Source organism: Erinaceus europaeus, chromosome 19 (genome assembly GCF_950295315.1).
Source record: "Erinaceus europaeus chromosome 19, mEriEur2.1, whole genome shotgun sequence".
In the NCBI taxonomy this organism is placed as follows: domain Eukaryota; kingdom Metazoa; phylum Chordata; class Mammalia; order Eulipotyphla; family Erinaceidae; genus Erinaceus; species Erinaceus europaeus.
This window is the reverse complement of record NC_080180.1, coordinates 25,765,994-25,790,218: the sequence shown is the minus strand read 5'-3', so window position 1 is coordinate 25,790,218 and position 24,225 is coordinate 25,765,994. Positions and strand designations below refer to the sequence as shown.

The following is a 24,225-nucleotide window of genomic DNA, read 5'->3' as shown; positions in this document are numbered from 1 at the left end:
TCATCCTGTCCATACTGGCCAAGGTCCTTGAAAGAACCTGAGTTGGGAGATGAATTAATAGATAAATAGCTGGTACCTTACCTTGACATCCCGATGAGCTATGTTGATTGAATGCAGATACTGGATGGCCTCACCAATACTCTTCATGATTTCTGATGCTTCTGTGGAGAAGAGAGAAGGCAGCAGAGGGAAAGTCACAAGATAGATATATCTTTGGTTTGAAAATTCAGTACCCCAGTCCTGCCATGAGGCCAGTATCCACTACCCACCCCAAGAAGTAAGTTGCTGCACTGGCTCAGTAGAGGATGACAGATAGCTTGATCATCTTCCATGGAGAGAAGTCCCTTTTAGACACCCTGTTATTATCCCCACTTCCAGCAGACCCTTCCTACCTCTTTCTGTGAATGCTTGGTCTCCTCGGTCCTGGATTCGGCTAAAGAGTTCTCCACCATCCAAACTAAAATAAATCCACAGTTAGATCTAGAGAACAGCCTATCACCTCTCATAATCACTTCCCAAAGGAAATCATACTTAGACATTTTATGCTTCAGGGTCCAGAACTGAACAGTCCTTGGAGGGAGAGGAGCCTGAGGCAGGGTGTGGGGACAGGCCGGGCAGGAGCATGATAGTTAGGGCTACTTACCACTCCATGACAATCAGCAGGCACTTCCTGCCAGCATATAGATTCTCATAGACATCCACAATCCGCACAATGTGTGGACACTGGGAAGCCCGCCAGTGCAATTCCACCTCGCGACGGGCCTTGGGGCAGTCCTGAAGCATCTACAAGTAAACCACATCCTGAATAACTGTGTTCTCTGTAGGGCCGGTGGCTGCTACCAACATGGGCTTATTCCAAGGCCACTCACATCCCCAGTGAGGTAACTCCCCCCACTACTGGTCCTCTACAAATTCCCTAGCATCTCTCCTGGTATCTCTTCAATACTGACTTAAGAGTTTTGCAGCTTCCTATGTGCTCTAAACGAAACTTCAATACGACCCCTCTTAGAATCTTGAGAGGACATCAAATCCAGATCAATGCTCCTTCTACCTATGAGGTTTATTTACTTATTTCAATTAATAAATGGCTTTAGAGTCAGTCAAATGTTTGAATCCAGTCCTCAGTATGTGTGCAAAATTCTTTCCTCATGAACCAGGTCACCAAATGCATTAAAGGAAGCTAGATTCCTCACTAGCCTCAATGACTAGTCCAAGCCAATTTCATTTAATTTTGAGTCCTTTACTAAGACTCAGCATTGGCCAAGAACAAATTCATAGAAATCAGCTGATAGGTCTCTTAAAAGGAGCACAAAGAAGACATGTCAATTATCCTGCATATGGCACCTGGGAATGACAGTCATTATGGTACCCTAAGAGGTAATAGCCTAAGAACATACACCAGAGCAGAGAGGTGGCAAATACTATGATGCTTGTTAATTAACATAGCTTTTTTGCTAAGATCAACTTTCCTCACTGTTTTAACTGTTTTTAGAAAATATTAGTTCTCAGGAGTCAGGGGTAGCGCAGTGGGTTAAGTGCAGGTGGCACAAAGCGCAGGGACCGGAGGAAGGATCCCAGTTCGAGCCCCTGGCTCCCCACCTACAGGGGAGTCGCTTCATAGGTGGTGAAGCAGGTCTTTAGGTGTCTATCTTTCTCTCCCTCTCTCTGTCTTCCCCTCCTCTCACCATCTCTCTCTGTTCTACCCAACAACAATAACAATAATAACTACAACAACAAAACAACAAGGGCAACAAAAGGGAATAAATAAATAAAATAAATATTAAAAAGATATTAGTTCTCAAAAAAAAAATCCCAACAAAGCCCCTGTAAAACTGGAAGATATGTTTTATAAGGACTATTTAAGGTAATTCTGCCAAGTGCCTAGCACTGTGCTTTATTCAATAATAGCAGCTGTCATTCTCAGTACAGAACAAATATCCAGTAAGGGGAAAACACAGCTGTCAAATAACTAAAACAAACAACCTCACAGACTTACAATCTGTATGGAGAGTCAAGATTGGTCCTACCAGTATACATGATGACTGGATGACAGAAGGAGTAAAGTTGGGGTATGTGGGTAATGTAGCCAAGAGTGGGCTAGGAGACCTATTGGAAGGTATGGTGAAGTCTGGAAGACAGCATGGCCAGGATAAAGCCAAAATGCATATGGCAAGGAAAGGTAAAATCAGAACTTCCCAACAATAAATCCTGTACTACTCAAGTTGGGATAGCAGCAAAACGTTTTAAATGACTGAAGCTCCAAGGTCCCAGGTTAATCCACATTGCCACCAGAAGCAGAGTGGAGCCATGCTCGAGTAAAACATACATAAAGGGGGGTTAAGGAAGATCGTGTGTAATGGTTATGCAAAATATTTTCATGTCTATGGAAGTAACCCAGGTGTCCAACAACAGATGAGTGGCTGAGCAAGTCGTGGTATATATACACAAGGAAATGCTACTCAGCTATTAAAAATGGCGATTTCACCATTTTTAGCCCATCTTGAATGGAGCTTGAAGAAATCATGTTAAGTGAACTAAGTCAGAAACAGAATAAAGAATACGGATGATCTCACTCACATGCAGAAGTTGAAAAACAAGATCAGAAAAGAAAACACTAAGCAGAACCTGGACTGCAGTTGGTGTACTGCACCAAAGTAAAAGGCTCTGGGGTGGGGTGGGTTCAGGTCCTGGTTCATGATGGCAGAGGACCTAGTGAGGGCTGTATTGTTATATGGGAAACTGGGAAATGTTATGCATGTACAAACTATTGTATTTACTGTCTATTACAAAACATTAATCCACCAATAAATACATTTTTTAAAAAAGATTCTCATGTCTGAGGTTCCAAGGTCAGTCTTGGGTACCACCTTAAATCAGAGGCCTAAAAGGCTTCAGAAGTAAACTTAGTCAGGTGGAAGAGAGAATATCAATACTAAAAGACACAACTACCACACTCTATGAATTTAATACTCTGGAAGTAAAAAGGATTAGGAAAAATGAAGCACTTCTTGACTTCATCAGAAAGATAAACATCAGAGTTAATGGGACCCCTGAGGAAAAAGAGGGAGAAGAGTAGAGAACATACACAAAGAAATTTTAACAGAAAAATTTCCATGCCTGAGCAATGTTCCAAATATAGAAATCTGGTGGTGTGCAGTGGGTAAAGCACACATGGCATGAAGCACAAGGACCAGTGTAAGGGTCCCAGTTTGAACCCTGGCTGCCCATATGCAAGGGGGTGGCTTCATAAGTGGTGAAGCAGATCCGCAGGTGTCTATCTTTCTCTCCTCCTCTCTGTCTCCCCCTCCTCTCTCGATCTCTCTGTCCTATCCAACAATGACAGCAATAACAACAAAAATAGTAACAACTACAACAATAAACAACAAGAGCATAGTCCAGGAGGTGGCACAGTGGATAAAGCATTGGACTCTCAAGCATGAGGTCCTGAGTTCAATCCCCGGCAGCACATGTATCAAAGTGATGACTGGCTCTTTCTCTTTCCTCCTATGTTTCTCATTAATAAATAAATAAATAAAATCTTAAAAAAAAAAGTGGGGGAGGCAACAAAAGGGAAAAAATAGCCTCCAGGAGCAGTGGATTCCTAGCGCAGGCAGGCACCAAGCCCCAACAATAATCCTGGAGGCAAAATATTTTATCCAAATATGTGTGTGTGTGTGTGTGTGTGTGTGTATCCAAGAATGCAAATGCACACCTAAATTCTTGAATCCAAAAAGACACACACCAAGATTACTGTAAAACTATATAAAACCAGGGGCAAGAAAAAAATATTACCGGCTGCCAGAGAAAGGAAGAAAGTCACATCCAAAGGCAGAACCATCAGGCTTTAATCAGATTTCTCATCACAAACCCCTCTAAGGAGGTAGTGGAATGGCATATTCAAAATATTAAAAGATAAGAATTCCCAGTCACAAAAACTATATCCTGCTAAATGATCCTGCAACTATGAGATAAAGTTTTTTTTTTCCAAACATTCTAAAACTGCAGGAATTTTCCACTACCAAGCCTACATTGCAAGAATTACTGAGAGGAGTCCCACATGAAAAGAAGAAGAAAAGAAATTCCAAATTTTAATGTGATGATCAGTATTAGAATAGAACCAGGAACACAACAACAATAGGAAAAATCAGACATAAGAGGGAAAAAAATACAGTGACACAGTCCAATGTTGATGAATCAAGGTCAATCTGAAAACAACTCCTGTAGATATTGTGAGACACAATATTCATGATGACCACAGAAAAAAATATACCAAAGACAAATAGGAAACATATAGGCAAGATCATTACAGAAAACTATCCACATAAAATAACAAAAAAAAAAAAAAAAAAGGAAGAGTCAACAAGAACATAAAACAACCTTGAAGCAAAAAACAGAATGGCTATAAGCAAACCACATTTATCAATAATCACTCTAAATGTGAATTGCTTAAATTCACCAGTCAAAAAATTCAGAGTGACTGAATGGATTAAAAGGTAAGGCCCATTTAGCCTGTGTTTCCAATAAACACACATCCAAAAGGAAAACAAATGCAAGCTCCAGGTGACAGGCTAGAACAAGGTATTCTAAGCCATTAATGCAAACAAAAGGGCTGGAACAGCTATTCTAATACTAGATAAATTAAACTTTCAAGCAAAGAAAATAAAAAATGGCAGACATGCACACTACATATTGGTCAGGGAATCAATTCAACAGGAAGACATAACCATTGTCAATATATATCCTCCCAATATGCATGCATGCAAATATACTTAAAAAAATACTTACTGGGGAGTCAGGCAGTAGTGCAGCAAAGTGCAAGGACCAGCATATGGATCCTGGTTCGAGCTGCCGACTCCCCACCTGCAAAGGAGTTGCTTCACAGGCGGTGAAGCAGGTCTGCAGGTGTCTAACTTTCTCTCTTCCTCTCTGTCTTCCCCTCCTCTCTCGACTTCTCTCTGTCCTATCCAATAACAACAATAATAAAATATAAGGGCAAGATGTGTAAAAAAAAAAAAAAAATACCTCAACACACCACACACAACTAGAGACAGAACATCAGAACAAAAACATCAACAAGGATACCGACACCTTAAATGAAGTCATAGACAAGATGAACTTAACAGATATATTCAGAACCTTTCATCCCTAAAAGAAGAATATACATTCTCTTAATGTGAGCACATGGAACATTCTCAAGGATCGACCAGAATTAATAAGTACGTGAATGCTGAAATCATAAAAAGTATCTTTTCTGACCATGAGTTGGTGAGGTTAAAACTCAGCCACAGAAGATAGAAGCTTGGAGACAACACCTGTGTGAGCTCCAAAAGGTAGCAGCTTTCAACCTGGAATTCTTAGGAGAGGCCACCAGGTACTAGATGCTAACATAATGCCTACCTGACTTCCCTGGGCAGACAACCCCACCAATATGTCCTAGAGCCCTGCTTCCTCAGAGCCCCAACCCACTAGGGAAAGAGAGAGACTGGGAGTATGGATTGACCTGTCAACACCCATGTTCAGTGGAGAAGCAATTACAGAAGCCAGACCTTCTACCTTCTGCACCCCATAATGACCCTGGGTCCATACTTCCAGAGGGATAAAGAACAGGAAAGCTATCAGGAAAGGGGATGGGATATGAAGTTCTGGTGGTGGGAACTGTGTGGAGTTGTACCCCTCTTATCCTACAGTTTTGTCAATGTTTCCTTTTTATAAATAAAATTAAAAGTAAAAAAGAACCACAAAAAGAAATGCACCCAAATTATGGAGACTGAACAATATACTTCTGAATAATACCCGGGTCACTGAATAAATCAAAAAAGAAATTAAAAATTATTTGGAGAACAATGAAGATGAAGAGACCAACTACCAGATCCTGTGGGATGTAGCAAAAGCTGTCCTAAGACAGAAGTTTATAGCAATACAGACCCATACGCACAAACAGCAAAGATCCCAAGTTATCTAACATCACAATGGCGACAACCAGAAAAAGAGCAACAGAAACCCAAAAGTCAGCAGGAGTAAGGATATAATCAAAATCAGAGCAGAAATTAATGAAATAGAATCCAGAAGAACAAAAGATTACTAAAACCAAGAATTGGTTCTTTGAAAGGATAAATAAAATAAGATAAAACACTGGCTAGACTCACAAAAAGAAAAAGAGAAAAAGCTATGACAAAAACAGTCAGTAACAAGAGAACTGAAAAAGGGGAGAGTCAAAGAATTGTATGTGATTATTATGAACATTTCCTTGGAAACAAATTGGAAAACCTAGAAGAGATAGATGCATTTCTAGAATCATACTACCTGTCAAGCCTAACCCAAGAGGAAGCAGATAGCTTAAACAAATCAATCACTAGTTTAGAAATTGAATATACCCAAGAATAAGAGCCGAGGCCCAGGCAGCTTTACTCACAAATTCTATTAAGCATTTCACAGAAGAACTAATACCTAGTCTTTTCAAGCTATTTCAAAAAATCAAAGAAGGGCAAATGCTACTAAAGACATTCTACGAGGCAAACATCACTTTGATTCCCAAAGCAGGAAGGGACACTACTAGAAAAGAAAACTACAGACCTATATCCCTGATGAACATTGATACAAAGATCCTAAACAAGATCTTGGTAAATTGAATCCAACAACATATCAGGAGAATAGTTCACCCAGACCAAGTGGGATTCATCACTGGGAAACAGGGATGGTTCAACATTCGCAAATCAATCAATGTAATCAATCATATCAACAAAAAGAAAACAACCACATGGTCAGGGGGCCAGGCAGTGGCACATCACGTTAAGCACACATAGTAGGAAGCACAAGGACCAGCACAAAGATACCTGTTCAAGCCAACAGCTCCCCACCTGCGGTGTGGGGGGGGTCGCTTCACAAGTGGTGAAGCAGGTCTGCAAGTATCTACCTTTCTCTCTCCCTCTCTATCTTCCCCTCCCATCTAAATTTCTCTCTGTCCTATACAAAAAAAGGAAAAAATCGTAATAATTGGACAAAGAAGTAATGGATTCATAGTTCGGGTACCAAGCCCTAGCAATAAATCTGGAGGGAAAAAAAAAATCACATGGTCACATCAACTGATGCTAAAATGGCATTTGACAAGATCCAACATCCACTTACGATAAAGGCCCTCCAGAAACTGGGAATAAAAGGACCATTTCTCAACACAGTAAAGACCATTTATGACAAACACACAGCGAACATCATTCTTAGTGGGGAAAAGCTGAAAGCTTTCCCCCTAAAACCAGGAACCAGACAAGGACATTGACTATCTCTACTGTTATTCACCATAGTCCTTGAGGTCCTTGCCACTGCAATCAGACAAGAAAGAGCTATCAAATGGATTGGAAAAGAAATCAAACTATCATCCCTTGCTGATGACATGGTATTACACATAGAAATTCCCAATAGTCCACAAAAAAACTACTGGAAATATGGGGGGGGAGCGGGCAGTAGCACAGTGGGTTAAGTGCATGTGGCACAAAGTTCAAGGACCAGAGTAAGGATACTGATTCAAGCCCCTGGCTTTCCGCCTGCAGGGGGGTCACTTCACAGGCAGTGAAGCAGGTCTGCAGGTGTCTTTCTCTCCCCCCTGTCTCCCCTCCTCTCTTGATTTCTCTCTATCCTATCCAACAACAACAACATCAATGACAATAACAAGGGAAACAAAATGGGGAAAAAATGGCCTCCAAGAGCAGTGGATTCGTAGTGCAGGCACCAAGCCCCAGCAATAACCCTGGAGGCAAAACAAACAAACAAACAAACAAAAAAATACTGGAAATAATAAATTCAGTAGAGTAGCAAGATACAAAATCAATACATATAAATCTATGGCATTTCTGTATACAAACAAGGAGTCAGTGGAAAGGGAAATAAAAGGCAATCCCATTTACAATAGAACCTTGGGGTAAATAGCACAGAGATGAAAACCGTTAAGACATTGCTAAAAGAAGCAGAGAAGAACATTCCTTGTTCCTGGATTGGAAAAAATATATACATTAATAAAATGGGCATTCTAGGGTGGGAGTAGATAGCATTATGCAAGAGACTCTCCAGCCTGAGGCTCCAAAGTCCCAAATTCAATTTCCAACACCACTATAAGCCAGAGCTGATCAATGCTCTGGGGGGGGGGGGGGGGGAGCCATTCTATCAAAAGCCATCTACAATTTCAATATAATCCCTATTAAAATTCCACATCAAAAGCTGAATAAGGGCAAGAGACAGGCATGCTTTAATGATGACTCTTTCTTTAGTCACTTATCAGGCCACCCCATCAGCTGGGGCCCTATTCAGTGAGTCCTAAGATTCCCAAACAGACATGATGGGCCTAGACCTCAAATAAATCCTTCTCGCCTTGTTACTGGTCATCTCTATCAGGAACAACAAAATAGACCCCTATTTGCCCGCCCCCCCCATAGGACTTTGCCCTCAGCTTGGATCAACAATGGTAGAGAATGTTCCATTCTCTGAAGGGAGCATGGACAACATATTCTATGCTATACCTGAGGGAGATGGGTCCTGATATTGGGACAGCTTGGAATGTTACTACTTAGGACCACAGAATGTGAGCTCTGATCTACAGGGATGCAGTGGTCACATAGGCTCCAAAGCTGAATATGGGCCCCAGACCAAATCAAATAGATGGGGTTTATAGTCAACAATATTTGTACCCCTTTTCCATATTAGGGAGCTACTCTCTTCCCTGAACCAGCTTTCTGTTCCTTCTCCAGCCATGACATCATCTCCTCAGACAATAACTTAGATCCACCTGTATATCAGATTTCAGGCTTAGGGAAAAAAAAAACCTAGTATTGACACAGGCCCTTTGGAATATAACTAAAATATGCCTACTAGCTATCTACAAAATGGAGTAACCCCTATCAGTGTGTCCTGGAGATCCACTTCCCCAGAGCCCTACCCTACTAGGAAAAGAGAGGCTGGGAGTATGTATATCGACCTGTCAACACCCATGTTAAGCGGAGAAGCAATGACAGAAGCCAGACCTTCCACCTTCTGCATCCCACAATGACCTTGGGCCCATACTCCCAGAGGGTTAAAGAATAGGAAAGCTATCAGGGGAGGGGATGGGATATGGAGTTCTGGTGGTGGGAATTGTGTGGAGGTGTACCCCTCTTATCCTATGGTTTTGTCAATGTTTCCTTTTTATAAATAAATAAATAAATGGATATATGCACCCCTATGTTCACAGTAGCCAAATAGTAGAAGCAGCCTAAAATGTTCATCATCAAATGACTGGCTAAAGAAGTCATATATATATATATATATATATAAAGTAGTATTCCATGGAATACTACTGCGCAATCAAAAAAATGATAGTGTCCTTTGGAAAAAATAGATGGAACTGGAGACGAAATAAGTAAAGAGATGAAACACCACTACCAGTTGGCTTCACCCATATGTGGAATCTAGAGATATGATTTGCCAAAGGAATAAAAATATAAACAATTTCCAAACAAATGTTTGGTTATCTTTGGGAGCTGGGAGGGTGGGGATACAGAATTTTTGTGATGGGTATGTAATACTACAATTGTACACCGTAAATCATACACTGTAATCATACACTCTTGTAACAAACTATTAATAAAAAAATTAAAAAGGAGAAAAAACACTAACACTAATTTGTGCTATGGTTCACAATATGATGGGCCTTTTCTAATTATACAACTGCCATGTCAAGTGATGAGATAGAACTAAGGGTCAGGAAGTAAGTAGTCCAGCTCATTCCCACGAAAAGCAAGATGGATTCCAGGCCTGGTAAATTCCAGCATCCAAATTTTTCCACTGGTACCACATAAATTTCACGAGAGGAAGAGAGCAAAACCACAGCAAACTGACTTTGCAGAGGCAGTTTCTCAACAGGTGCCCAGATAATGTATCCCACAGTATTTAGCAGACAGGAGGCACAGTGTCTGTGTGGTCCCACTGCCACCTAGTGGACCTCTGAGGACAGTGTACCACTTTTGGTTTCAGTCATCTTCAACTTCATTGAATTGGAAGAATGATGGGAAGTTTGTTTTCCTCTCCCATGCTCAATGAGGAACAGAAGGAGGCACTGGCTAATTGTACTAGCATGTAATTCAACTCAATGAGCATTTACTATGCTTCTACTATTGTGCTGTATATTACGTCCAAATGCAAGAATCCTGATCTGAAAGGATAGATAGGGGGGGAGGGGTGCCGGGAGGTATAGAATACAAGCAGAAATAGACCTATGGAAAGTACTTTTAACTTTATGGCATAGTATGCTACATGCCCCTAAATTCAATGGGTTCAAGGGCAAAAGGTTTCCAAGAAGCTATATGAAAGATCTCTACTGCCCTCTGCAGGCAAAGAAAAATTGAACAGAGCTGAAATTCTATTCAGATGAGGCAATGAGATCACAGACTTACAATCAGGAGATTTGGGTGGGCATTTAGAAAATGTCAATTTCTGAATTTCTGGTAAGCCTTGGAGAGGTCATTTTGTTTCTGAACCTGTTACACATTTACAAGTGAAAGATAGCTGGCCTAATAAAATGATATCTCTAGGGCCACAGAGATCAATCGCCATGTAAAGTGCATGAGTTGCCATGTGTATTTGAGCCCTGGCACTACATGGCAGATGTTACGGCAATGGAAGTTTCAGTGCTACTGTGTCTCTACATTTCTGTCTCTGTTTCTCTTTCTGAATGGAAAAGTGGACCAGAGTGGTGAAATCACACATGCACAAGTTCAAATTCCCACCCACACAAAATAAAAAAGGGGAGAGAGTGGAAGAAAGAGCAGGAAGGGGTAAGGGGAGAAAGAAATGACACCTTTAAAAGTGTTATCATAGAAGCAAACAAATCTAAGACTTGTACGAACTATGGTGGTTAACTTTGGGAGATGGGAGAATAGGGATACAGAAATTTAGTAGTGGGTGTGGTGTGGAACTATATACTGTAACCTTACAATCTGGTAACAAACTATTATAACAAATAAAAATATTTAAAGTGTGTTATCAGAAAGGCACTCATCACTGTATACCAGCTATATAACACAGATGTCATTTTAAAATTTTTCTTTATCTCTATTTATTGGATACAGGTGCCAGAAATTGAGAGGAAGGGGGAAAGAGAGAAAGACAGAGAGACACCTGCAGCCCTGCTTCACCACTTACAAAACTATCCTCCTGCAGGTGGGAAACGGGGGTTTGAACCCAGGTTCTTGGACATTATAACATAGCACTCAACCAGGTGCGGCACCACCCAGCCCCAGCAGGTGTCATTTCTGTCATCAATGATTTGAAGCTGAAGCACACCAATGTAACTAGCCAATGCAAGTCACCAAGCTAGGTTTCGACTACCAGCAGCTTCATGATCTCGCTAACTTAAGCTTGGCAACTGAGAATACAACAAGAAAATTCAAGAGCATGTCCTTTGTCCTCTCATAAACTGAGTTTATACTCCAAGCTTTGTTCTGTCTTTCATGAGTTAGAATGTGTGGCATCAGGCCAAACCGAACTTGCTGTCAGAAAGTTTAGGTGCACACTCCACCTCCAGACTTATACACAGGTTTTCATACCAAATAGGAGTCCAGTTGACAAGACACAACAAACCTGGGTGTAAGGCTTGCATCTCTGTTCTGCATTTCTCAATTTACATCAGGCAAGCAAGCTACACTTTCTGAAAAGGGTGTTCTCGTTCATAAAACTGAATTCAATTTAGCAAAGTAAGTACATTGGAAAAGTAAGTCCTATGAAGACTGGTAATTGACATTGGGCACATTTATCAGAAATGCCTGAATGGCTATTTAAAAAACATCCAAGCAACAAAAGCAAGAACTTCAAATTGGGCAGGCGAGAAGGCTGGTTGACGTCATGGAGCAGAGCCATGAAGTGCCCAAAAGGATTTGTAGACAGCTATGGAGTGCAGAAATCCTGGAGAGAAAAAATAAAGAATGTGCTAATCTGAGGCACAGGGCTAAGTAAAAAACAGCAGGGAGGTGGCTGAGCCCTATAAGAACATACAGAGAAAACAAGATTTCTGCATGCTGCCAGAGCCAACAGCAGAGGTACAAAGGCAGGTTCAACAGAAAACTAAGAAAGATGGGGCCAGGTGGTGGCACATCTGGTTGAGCGAACATGTTGCAATGCGCAAGGACCTGGGTTCGAGCCCCCGGTCCCCACCTGCATGGGGAAAGCTTTGTGAGTGGTGAAGTAGGGCTGCAGGTGTCTCCTCTCCCTCTCTATCACCCCCTACCCTCTCGATTTCTGGCTGTCTCTAGCCAATAAATAAATAAAGATTAAAAAAAAAAAGAAACAGACATTATGTTAAGAAAGAAAGAAAGAAAGAAAGAAAGAAAGAAAGAAAGAAAGAAAGAAAGAAAGAAAGAAAGCTAAGAAAGGTTCCTACTTCTCTGTGATAGACCAGAATGGGGGAAAACAGAGTCAAAAGACCTAGGATCACTTTATTGGCTGAAGGAGAGATCTTCTGATAGGTCCTTACACAACAAGGCATGCATGGAAGAGATACACTGACCTGACTTTCCCAACCTCTCTCTTCCTCCCATAATTTATTCACTATTCCATAGAAATAATTGTATGCTACTCAAGTACACTGCAATAGGCAAGGTCATCTCCCAAGTATTGCAAGGACTAGGGAGAAGGTCACAAAGCCCACTGCTTGGGAAGGAATCTCCATGGTGGTGGTGGCAATGAAGGAAATATGAGAGCTCTCCCAAAATACTGTTTCACACCTCTCTTGCCTTTGCTTATACCTGAGGTAAGTGCCAGGGAACACCCATTACTTTGGACTTAAATCTTCCATCATCAGACTATATAAAAACTCAGAAGTAGTAAACATCCTAAGTCTAGCAGAGCCAGAGGAAAGAAAAAAGAGTCTGAGGCACTGGTCACAGGAAGGCAGATATGAGTGCAGGATGGGGAAGAATTCAGCCCCAGGCCCAAGGAACCATGCCCTTCAAAAACTACCGCATTCCCAATCCATATCAAATAATATTGCATCCGCCGATCACAACCTAACCAACGCAATGATTGCCACCTCAACATGCTTCACCTCAGACTATGTCTAGAGACTTCACGTGTAGAATGACAACCCTTCAGCTTCATTACTCGGGTGAGACCTTTCCTTTTATAGTACACTCTAATTTCATCTCAGGTGGTTCACTTTCTAACAAAGTCCCAAAACCTAGATATACACCAGTCTCTGTGAGAGAGAGCTTATGTTCACACGTATCCATAAACTACTGCAAAATATATACCTGAAAGCAGAGGTGCACTAGAGTTTGCAGTGAGTACCTCCCTAACACTTCCTCTCCACTATTCCAAGCTTTGGGTCCATGATTGCTCAACAATTTGTTTGGCTTTGTATGTTAACTCTCTTTTCAATCACCAGGTTCCAGATGCCATCAGGATGCTAGCCAGGCTTCCCTGGATTGAAGACCCCACCAATGTGTCCTGGAGCTCCGCTTCCCCAGAGACACACCCTACACTAGGGAATGAGAGAGGCAGACTGGGAGTATGGACGGACCAATCAACGCCCATGTTCAGCGGGGAAGCAATTACAGAAGCCAGACCTTCTACCTTCTGCAACCCTCAATGACCCTGGGTCCATGCTCCCAGAGGGACAGAGAATGGGAAAGCTATCAGGGGAGGGGGTGGGATATGGATATTGGGTGGTGGGAATTGTGTGGAGTTGTACCCCTCCTACCCTATGGTTTTGTTAATTAATCCTTTCTTAAATAAAAAAATAAAAAATAAAATAAAAAAAAACATGTATGTACTGGGGAAAAGGGGCAGTTTTTAAGCTCTTATGCTTCACTTTCTTTATCTACAGCACCTGCTTTGTGGGGCTATATTAAGTTGTTGACATCATGTAAATTGCTAAGAATAGCGTGAATACTGCTTGGTACACAACAAACATGAATGCAGCCCCACCCTCCATGTGTTAGAATCTCTGGAGTGGGGAGCTGGGGTGCCACTCTCATGATTGCATTTAAGGCATTAGTAACTAGAGGAAGCGGGCTAAGAGGGCATCCAGAAGTCTGGAAGAAAAGCAGATTTTAACAATTTAGCCCAAGTTCACCCTCTCCATCCCTCCCTACACCACCTAAACTGGATAACTAGGGTGGGGGTTCAATTGTAATCAGAGAAGAAAGTCACCCTTTCCCCCCAAAATAGCAAGGATGATGGTAAAAATCTGATTCTGGCACTGAGTGTGTGGTGCATATTACTGAGCAAGTCTTCCTCTGCATGCCCAGCAGGTCAGCAGTCACCCTGCACTCTGGAGGATTAGGGGATCTTAGCAACCAACTCAGCATAGAGCAGTGGGAACCAGAGAAACCAGAGGGAACCCCTGTGTTCAGTGTTAAATAGGTATCAAGTATATTCAATGGGGAATCCCCAGATCTACCTCTGGAGAAAGCATCCTGTTTCAAAGGTGAGAAAGATACAAAACTTCAGGCTCACAGAAACTGAGCAATCAGTTCAAAGCCTGTCAGTTGTCTATGGTACAACTATAATTTTTTTTTTTTAATTTATAAAAAGGAAGCACTGACAAAACCATAGGATAAGAGGGGTACAACTCCAAACAATTCCCACCACCAAAACTCCGTATCCCATCCTCTCCCTTGATAGCTTTCTCACTACTGTGAAAACCTCTATTCCCATAGGCAAAGGGAACAAAATCTGCCCTAGATTGCCCATGATGGCAATAACCAAAAATGGGTGTTGACAATATATGCATGCCTTACAATTGCATCCCTCTGATCTTGGAATTTCAGTTACCTTAAAGTACTAATTACAGGTAGAGTCTTAAGGACATATACATCCTAGTAGTTATTTACTTTAACTAGAAATAACTAACAAAATAAATGCCGAGCAATTTTTTTTTTCTTTCTTTAAAAAAAAGTGAGTTTATCAGTATCACCTATAATTATTAGGATGGTGTGTCAGAAGAATATTTAATGGGACATGGATTCCCTAAGTGTCTGTTAGGTTCTCTTGCATCATTATGTCACTGTGTGGAGGGGAGTCCTGCTTTTTGCAGTTCAGCACAAGTCCCTAAGTGGTTTATCAGAATGGATCAGATAACGAGGAAAAAAGTTACAAAGTCTATGTACAGTACACCTTATGTATGTGTATGTGTTTGGGTATCATATATGAAGGGCTTTGTGCTACATAAAAAGCCATTACTAACTATATTTTAAAAGACAGAGCTGGAAGTCGGGTGGTAGCACAGCGGGTTAAGCACACGTGGCGCAAAGCACAAGGACCGGTGTAAGGACCCCGGTTCAAGCCTCTGGCTCCCTACCTGCGGGGGAGTCGCTTCACAGGTGGTGAAGCAGATTTGCATGTGTCTATCTTTCTCTCCCCCTGTTTTCCCCATCTCTCTCCATTTCTCTCTGTCCTATCCAACAACGATGACATCAATAATAACAATAATAATAACTACAACAACAATAAAAACAACAAGGGCAACAAAAGGGAAAATAAATAAATATTAAATAAAAATAAAAGATAGGGCCACAGCTGACTTGACTTTCTTTTTTTTTCTTTTTAAATATTATTTATTTATTAATTAATGAGAAAGATAGGAGGAGAGACAGAAAGAACCGGACATCACTCTGGTACATGTGCTGCCGGGGCTCAAACTTGGGACCTCATGCTTGAGAGTCTATTGCCTTAACCACTGCACCACTTCCCGGACCACTTAATTTTCTTTATAATATTCTAGGTGAGTTATAAATTACCGTGTGTTATCTTTTAAAGAGGCAAAGAAGTGTGTTGATTCTCCAAATTTTAATCATAAACTAGACCAATGGCAGGGTGTCTGGCTTGCTTCAGGCAGCTCAGCCAGGCAGCTGAGCCACAAGTAAGAATTAATAAATCTGATACTAGCAGTCAGAAAATGCATTGGCTTACAGGTCGGAATATTATACTTCAATGTTTCGAAGTCCAGGGACCAAGGGCTTCCTGCTTACACTTTTGAGTATAAAAGCAGCTCATACCCACTGGGTTCAGGCTGCTATTGAGGAAGGAGGATGTCATAGCCCTCTCCCTTAGAGGGGGAGATAAAAAAATTATAACACAACCTGTTCTCCTACATCAGCTCCACTTGGTTATGAGCTAGTCCTCCCCAACTAAGAATGAGACATTCATGCCTGGCTCAAAGATATTTAGATCTCTCCTTTCAGGCTAAAACCTAGGAAACTGTCCCCCATTCCCATGCTACCCTATAACTGTGACAGAAGGGGTGTGCAAGGTCACAGGCTACCAAACCAAAACACACTGTCCCTACATCAATCATTATCTTTGGTGGGTCCCTCCAAAGACTCTTTTCCTGAATCTGGAACCCATGAAAGAAACAGAAAGAGACACAGCATGTGTGTGGAGCTCACCTTCCCAGAAAGTAATCACTCAGTAATCACTTGAAGGGAGCTGCCCAGAATGTGCCACACGCTGGTTTGGCAGTGAGAGGTACTAGGATATAACAGAGACCACAACAAATAAGACTTAAGTAACTCAACCAAGGAACTGACCCTTACGTGCAGAAGGATAACTAAGTGTTTGGTTTTTTTTTTTTTTAATCTTTTTTAGGAGGTACAGCCAAGATGGTGACTTTGAAACAACACCTGGAGAGAGCTCAAAAAAGCAGCTTTCAACCTGGGATTCTCTGGAGAGGGTAGGGTATCTGACCCATCCCTAGAAAGGGTGAGTGTGGGGAGGGCTCAGGGTAACACCAAAAAAGAGTCCTATAACCCACTCTTGAGCTGGCAAACAGAGGCCAAAAGAAAGGAAAATCTTTGGCTTGACTACTTCTGAACTCACTCTTCCACCCACCCCAGAAACAGCCCCCAGGAGTTGGCCAACTATCATAGCAGGCTTCCAGCAGAGCTATTTTCTTTATCAGATTCCTGGCTCAGCAGGGTTTCATTCCAAGCCTTTTTCTATTCCTTTTATTTTGACAGAAGCTGGAGCTGTACTTTAGTGACAGAATACCTGACCAATCAGAGCCTCAGCCCTGCCTGGGAAAGACTAGCTGGAGGGTTTTTTGTTTTTGTTTTTCTTTTGATACTTCTTATAATTCCTTGTCTTTGCTTGCTTTAGAGAGGGAACCAGGCTGCATGTAGCCAATCTGGAGCTGCCCAAATGGCAGACTGACTGTTAGGGTTTTTTACTCTATTTTATGTTATTACTACTATTACTATATACACATTTTGCTTATCCCTCCTCTTCAGGTTGACCAAAATTAACCATTGTTGCTTTTTACATTGATAGGTGACTGGTTGTCCTATCCATTGTGGGAGAAACTTGTTTCTCTCTCCCCCTTCCCTCCTTTTCCTCTCCTGCTAATTTAAAAAAAAAAAAAAATCTCTTTCCTTTCACTGCTATTTTTTTTTTTTGTTCTTCCTTCTTTTGCTTTCTGAATTCACAGAAACTAGTTTGTAAATTATTTTCTGGAAGAAATCACACTCAGAGTGGAGTGTGTGTGTGTATCTCTTTTCTAGTTTCCTTTCATCTCTTGCTATTCCTAGAATTTAGAGTGGACAGTAGATTTGCATAATTGTCTATTCTTGCTTTGCCTTTTTTCCTATCTCTTCTTTTTCTTTTAGTTCTTCCCCCCCCCCTTGGACTGGAGGTGTTGTTTGGCTAACTAATATTGGCTGAACTGCATCAATCCTTGCTTCGGTTGCTATTATTATAATTTCTGAGGTTTGTGACTAATTTGTAAAAATATAGCATAGCATGGCTTGTACTCAAAACACAACAACTGAAGAACGACAGAACAGAAAAATAAAAAATATATCAATTAAGAAAAATGGTTAAACCAAGAACAAATAGAACTGCTACCACAATGAATCAGGACAGGAGCCCAGAAGAAACTCCAAATCAGTCAGAAATAATTATACATAAGAAAAGTATGCAAGTAATAATAAACCTAATAATCAAAGAAATGAACAACTATGGAGGAATGGGCTATCAGAAATAGGGAAACAGAAGATGAGACCCTCAAGGAAAATAGTAGCTACCTCAAAGTAATTAGAGAACTGAAAGCTGAAATAGTTGAGCTAAAAGGCCAATTAGCAGAACAAGATAATACTATAACTGAACTGAAGAAAGAAGTTGAGGGAAGGGAAAGCAGGTTAACAGAAGCAGAAAACAGAGTTAGTCAGACATAGGATGAGCTAGAGAAAACTAAGAAAGAAGTAACAGAGCTAAAAAAAAAAAAGCGATTGAGAGACATTGAAAACAACAACAGAGACATATGGGATGGTCTCAAAAGAAGTAACATTAGCATAATTGGCCTACCAGAGGAAGAAAGAGAGGAAGGGAAAGTGAGCATCCTAGAGAAAATAATAGAAGAAATCTTCTCATCGCTAAATAACAGAAAGGACATTAAGATTCAAGAGGTCCAGAGAGTCCCAAACAGAATCAAACCAGACCTGAAGACACCAAGACACATCATAGTTACAATGAAAAGAAGTAAGGACGAAGAAATGATCCTAAAGGCTGCAAGAGAAAAACAAAAAGTCACATATAGGGAAACCCCATAAGACTATCAGCAGACTTCTCCACTCAAACTCTAAAAGCCAGAAGAGAATGGCAAGATATCTATCAAGCCCTGAATGAAAAAGGGTTTCATCCAAGGATAATATGTCCTGCTAGACTTTCATTCAAACTAGATGGAGGCATCAAAATCTTCTCAGACAGACAACAGTTAAAGGAGGCAACCATCATCAAGCCTGCCCTGAGAAAGGCTCTTAAGGACCTCTTATAAACAAGAACATCACCAAAATACTTGCCATACATTAAAACAAATTAAAAAATTGTTGAATAATGGCACAGCAATAACTTAAATCCATAATATCAATAAATGTCAATGGCTTAAACTAATCCATTAAAAGGCACAGAGAGGGAAGATGTATCAGATAACACAACACAACCATATGCTGCTTGAAAGAATCCCACTTGACCCAACATGACAAACACAGACTTAAAGTGAAAAGATGGAAAACTATCAAACTGGATAATGTACCTCAAAAAAAAAAGGCAGGAATAGCCATTCTCATCTCTGACATAATAGACTTTAAATTAAAGTAGTAAAAGATAGGCAAGGTCATTACATAATGATCAGAGGATCAATCAACCAAGAAAATTTAACAATTATTAACATCTATGTACCCAATGAGGGCCCATCTAAATACATAAAACACCAACTGAAAGAACTACAAAAACACATCAATAGTAATAAATAATAGTGGGAGACTTCAACACCCCACTCTCACACTTAGATCAAATAAGCAGAGAATTAACAAAGAAACAAGAGAATTCAATAAACGGATAGACAGACTAGACCTCCTGGACATTTACAGAGTTCTTCACTCCCGAAAACTGGAATACACATTCTTTTCAAATCCACACAGCACATGCTGAAGAACGGACTATATATTAAGCCACAAAGACAGGATCAACAAATTCAAGAACACTGAAATATTCCTAAGTATCTTCTCAGACCACAGTGGAATAAAGCTAACAGTCACAACAAACAGAAAATTACTAAAGGTCACAAAATTTACAAACTTAATAGCATGCTGCTTAATAACCGCTAGGTCAAAGAGGCACTCAAGAAAGAAATTCAAATGTTCCCAGAAACAAATGAAAACGAAGACACAAGCTATCAAAATATTTGGTACACAGCTAAAGCAGTACTGAGAAACTCACAGCCATACAAGTACACATCAGAGAACAACAAAAAGCTCAAATAAACAATCTTACTGCAATCCTTAAGGACTTAGAGGAAGAGGAACAAAAGAAACCTAAAGCAACCAGAAGGACTGAAATCACTAAAATTAGAGCAGAAATAAACAACATCGAAAATAAGATAATAGAAAAGATCAATGAAGCCAAATGTTGGTTCTTTGAAAAATTAAATAAAATTGACAAACACCTAGCCAGACTCACAAACAAACAAACAAACCCTCAAATAGAATTGTAAACGATAGAGGAGATAGCACAACTGACATCACAGAAAATCATGTGAAACTTTTACAAACTACTATATGCCACCAAACTAAAGAATATGAAAGAAGTGGGAGAATTCCTAGAAACATATACCCTTCCAAAACTGAACCAAGAAGAACTACAGAACCTAAGACAGACAAAGAAATCAAGAGGCATTAAGAATCCCATAACAAAAGTCCAGGAACAAATGGCTTTACAAATGAATTCTACAAAACCTTCAGGAAACAGTTAATACCTATACTTCTAAAGCTCTTCCAGAGATCGAAGAAACAGGAACACTTCATTAAATCTTCTATGAAGCCAACATCACCCTGATACCAAAAGCAGATAGGAACACAACAAAAAAGGAAAAGTACAGACCAATATCTCTGATGAACAAAGATGCTAAAATATTAAACAAGATCCTAGCTAACAGGATATGGCAGTACATCAAAAAACTGTTCATCATGATCAAGTGAGATTTATCCCAGGAATGCAAGGCTGGTCCAATAAACATAAGTCAATCAACGTCATCCAGTACATCAATAAAAGTAAAACCAAAAACCACAAGATTATCTCAATAGATGCAGAGAAAGCCTTTGACAAAATCCAATACCCATTCATGCTTAAAGCATTACAAAAAATGTGAATAGTTGAAAAATTCCTCAAGATAGTGGAGTCCATATACAGCAAACCTACAGACAACATCATACTCAAGGGACAGAGTTGAAAGCTTTCCCCCTCAGATTGGGGACTAGACAGGGCTGAACATTATCACCATTACTTGTCAACATAGTATTGGAAGTTCTTGCCATAACAATCAGACAAGAGAAAGAAATCAAAGGAATATAGATCGGATGGGAAGAAGTCAAACTCTCACTCTTTGCAGATGATATGATAGTATACATAGAAAGACCTAAAGAATCCAGCAGAAAGCTATTGGATATCATTAGGCAATATAGCAAGGGATTGTCTGGCTAGTGTGGAGGTGCCTCTTCCCCGGCGCATACTCTGGATTGGAGAGAATGTGATCGGAGCCAGTCTGGGCTGCTACTCACTCAGCGACGCAAAGGAGATGAGCTCATGATGGTGAGGCGATTCGATTCTTTACTGATCAGAGAGCCACAGCTTTTAAAAGTTGGACCCGGAAGTTGCAAGTCAGAAAAGGAAATGGCTAGAAAGGGGGTGAAGAAAGGGAAAAGGGAGCTGGCAAAGGTAGGAACTTCCTTAGCAACTGCTGTGAGGGTGTTAACTGGTAGGATTAATAATACCCTGGAGGCAGGGAGGGTCTTCAGGGTAGAAAGAAGATAGGTCAAAGGACTGGAATGGGTGGGGATCTTTCAGGCAAAACAATGATTATATAGATAATAAGGGAGCAGGCCATAGTATCAGGAATACTGGGTGCTTTATGAGGCAGGAAGTCTGATAAAATTAGGCAGACCATTGAGGGTTTTGTCCCTCCTTCCTCGACCTCTCAGTAAAGAGAGAGAGAGAGAGAGAGAGAGACTGACAGGATGGATGTCCCCTCAAGTCAAGCCCTGCCAAACTCAAGCACATCCTCACAATTTCCCGACAAGGTATCACACAACAAAATCAATGTACAAAAATCAGTGGTATTTCTTATGCAAACAGTAAGTCCAAAAAAGAGTACATCCAGAAATCACTGCCTTTCACAGTCACAACAAAATCAATAAAATGTCTAGGAATAAACCTGACCATATAAGTGAAAGACTTGTATAATGAAAACGATGAGTCACTATTCAAAGAAATAGAAACTGATACCAAGAAATGGAAAGACATCACATGCTCATGGATTGGAAGAATTATATCATCAAAATGAATATTCTCCCCAGAACCATATACAAATTTAATGTAATACACATCAAAGTGCCACCAAGCTTTTCAATTGGATGTAGTCCCCTTGATTTGTTTCTGCTTTAGTCTTCTGCAAGGTGCCCAAAAATAATTTGTGGCTGTGAACGATGTGGAATATATACACAATGGAATACTATGCAGCTAAAAGAACAATGAACCCACCTTCTCTGAGTCATCTTGGATGGAGCTAGAAGGAATTATATTAAGTGAGCTAAGTAAGAAAGATAAAGATGAGTATGGGATGATACCACTCATAAAAAGAAGTTGTGAAAGAAGAACAGAAAGGGAAACTCAGGGACTGGGTGGTGGCACACCTGGTTGAGCACACATGTTACAGTGCACAAGGACCCGGGTTCGAGCCCCCGGTCCCCACCTGCAGAAGGAAAGCTTTGCAAGTGATGAAGCAGGGCTGCAGGTGTCTCTCTTTCTCTCTCCCTATCTTCCCTACCCTCCCTTTCTTTTTTTTTAATAATTTATTTATTTATTGGGGAATTAATATTTTACATTCAACAGTAAATACAATAGTTTGTACATGCATAACATTCCCCAGATTCCCATTTAACAATACAACCCCCACTATGTCATTCATCATCTTTCATGGACCTGTATTTTCCCCACCCACCCAACCACCCCAGAGTCTTTTACTTTGGTGTAATACTCCAATTCCATTTCAGGTTCGACTTGTGTTTTCTTTTCTAATCTTGTTTTTCAACTTCAGCCTGAGAGTGAGATCATCCCATATTTATCCTTTTGTTTCTGATTTATTTCACTCGACATGATTTTTTCAAGGTCCATCCAAGATCGGCTGAAAACGGTGAAGTCACCAATTTTTACAGCTGAGTAGTATTCCATTGTATATATATACCACAACTTGCTCAGCCACTCATCTGTTGTTGGACACCTGGGTTGCTTCCAGGTTTTGGCTATTACAAATTGTGCTGCCAAGAACATATGTGTAAACAGATCTTTTTGGATGGATGTGTTGGGTTCCTTAGGATATATCCCCAGGAGAGGAATTGCAGGGTCATAGGGTAGGTCCATTTCTAGCCTTCTGAGAGTTCTCCAGACTGTTCTCCACAGAGGTTGGACCAATTGACATTCCCACCAGCAGTGCAGGAGGGTTCCTTTGACCCCACAACCTCTCCAGCATTTGCTGCCGTTACCTTTTCTGATGTATGACATTCTCACAGGAATGAAGTGATATCTCATTGTTGTCTTGATTTGCATTTTTCTGACAATTAGAGACTTGTAGCATTTTTTTCATGTGTTTCTCGGCCTTTTGGATCTCTTCTGTGGTGAATATTCTGTCCAAGTCCTCCCCCCATTTTTGGATGGGGTTATTTGTTGTCTTGTTGTTGAGTCTGGCAAGCTCTTTATATATGTTGGTTATTAAACTCTTGTCTGATGTATGGCATGTAAAGATCTTCTCCCATTCTGTGAGGGGTCTTTTGGTTTGGGTAGTTGTTTCTTTTGCTGTGAAGAAGCTTTTTAATTTGATTTAGTCCCATAGGTTTATACTTGCTTTAGTCTTCTTTGTTATTGGATTCGTTTCATTGAAAATGTCTTTAAAATTTATGCGGAAAAGAGTTCTGCCAATATTTTCCTCTAAGTATTTGATAGTTTCTGGTCTAACATCCAAGTCCTTGATCCACTTGGAATTTACTTTTGTATTTGGTGAAATACAGTGATTCAGTTTCATTCTTCTGCATGTTTCAACCCATTGTTTCCAACACCATTTGTTGAAGAGACTCTGCTTTCCCCATTTAATAGTCTGGGCACCTTTGTCAAAGATTAGATGTCCATAGGTGTAAGGCCTCATTTCTGGGCTCTCAATTCTATTCCACTGGTCAGTGTGTCTATTCATGTCCCAGTACCAAGCAGTTGTGATGACAATGGCCCTAGAATACAGTTTGAGATCTGGGAGTGTAATGCCTCCGGTTCTGTTCTTTTTTTTTTAAAGATTGTTTTGGCAATTCTAGGTCTTTTCTGGTTCCAGATAAACATTTGTAGCATTTGTTCTATTCTCCTAAAAAATATGCTTGGGATTTTGATGGGGATAGCATTAAATTTGTAGATGGCTCTGGGTAGTATATTCATTTTGATGATGTTAATTCTTCCAACCCATGAGCATGGAATATCTCTCCACTTCTTTGTGTCTTTTTCAATTTCCTTGAGTAGTGACTCATAATTTTCAGTATACAAGTCTTTCACTTCCTTGGTTAGATTTATTCCTAGATATTTTATTGTTTTTGTTGCTATAGTAAAAGGAATTGATTCTGGATTTCAATTTCTTGTAACTTAGTGTTTGCATAGAGGAATGCCACTGACTTTTGAATGTTAATT

The 24,225-nt window shown here is 40.4% G+C and overlaps 1 protein-coding gene across 1 annotated transcript in view; it reads right to left on the bottom strand.

The window, feature by feature from the left end:
• Window positions 1-24,225, bottom strand: part of MAPKAPK2 (MAPK activated protein kinase 2) — an 89,842-nt gene that overhangs the window by 4,296 nt on the left and 61,321 nt on the right. Inside the window, exons 2-4 of the mRNA XM_007523110.2 lie at window positions 644-783; window positions 393-457; window positions 82-161 (exon numbers count right to left, since the gene is read on the bottom strand). Of these exons, the coding sequence (XP_007523172.1) occupies window positions 82-161; window positions 393-457; window positions 644-783 (285 nt within the window). The remainder of the gene's footprint in view (window positions 1-81; window positions 162-392; window positions 458-643; window positions 784-24,225) is intronic.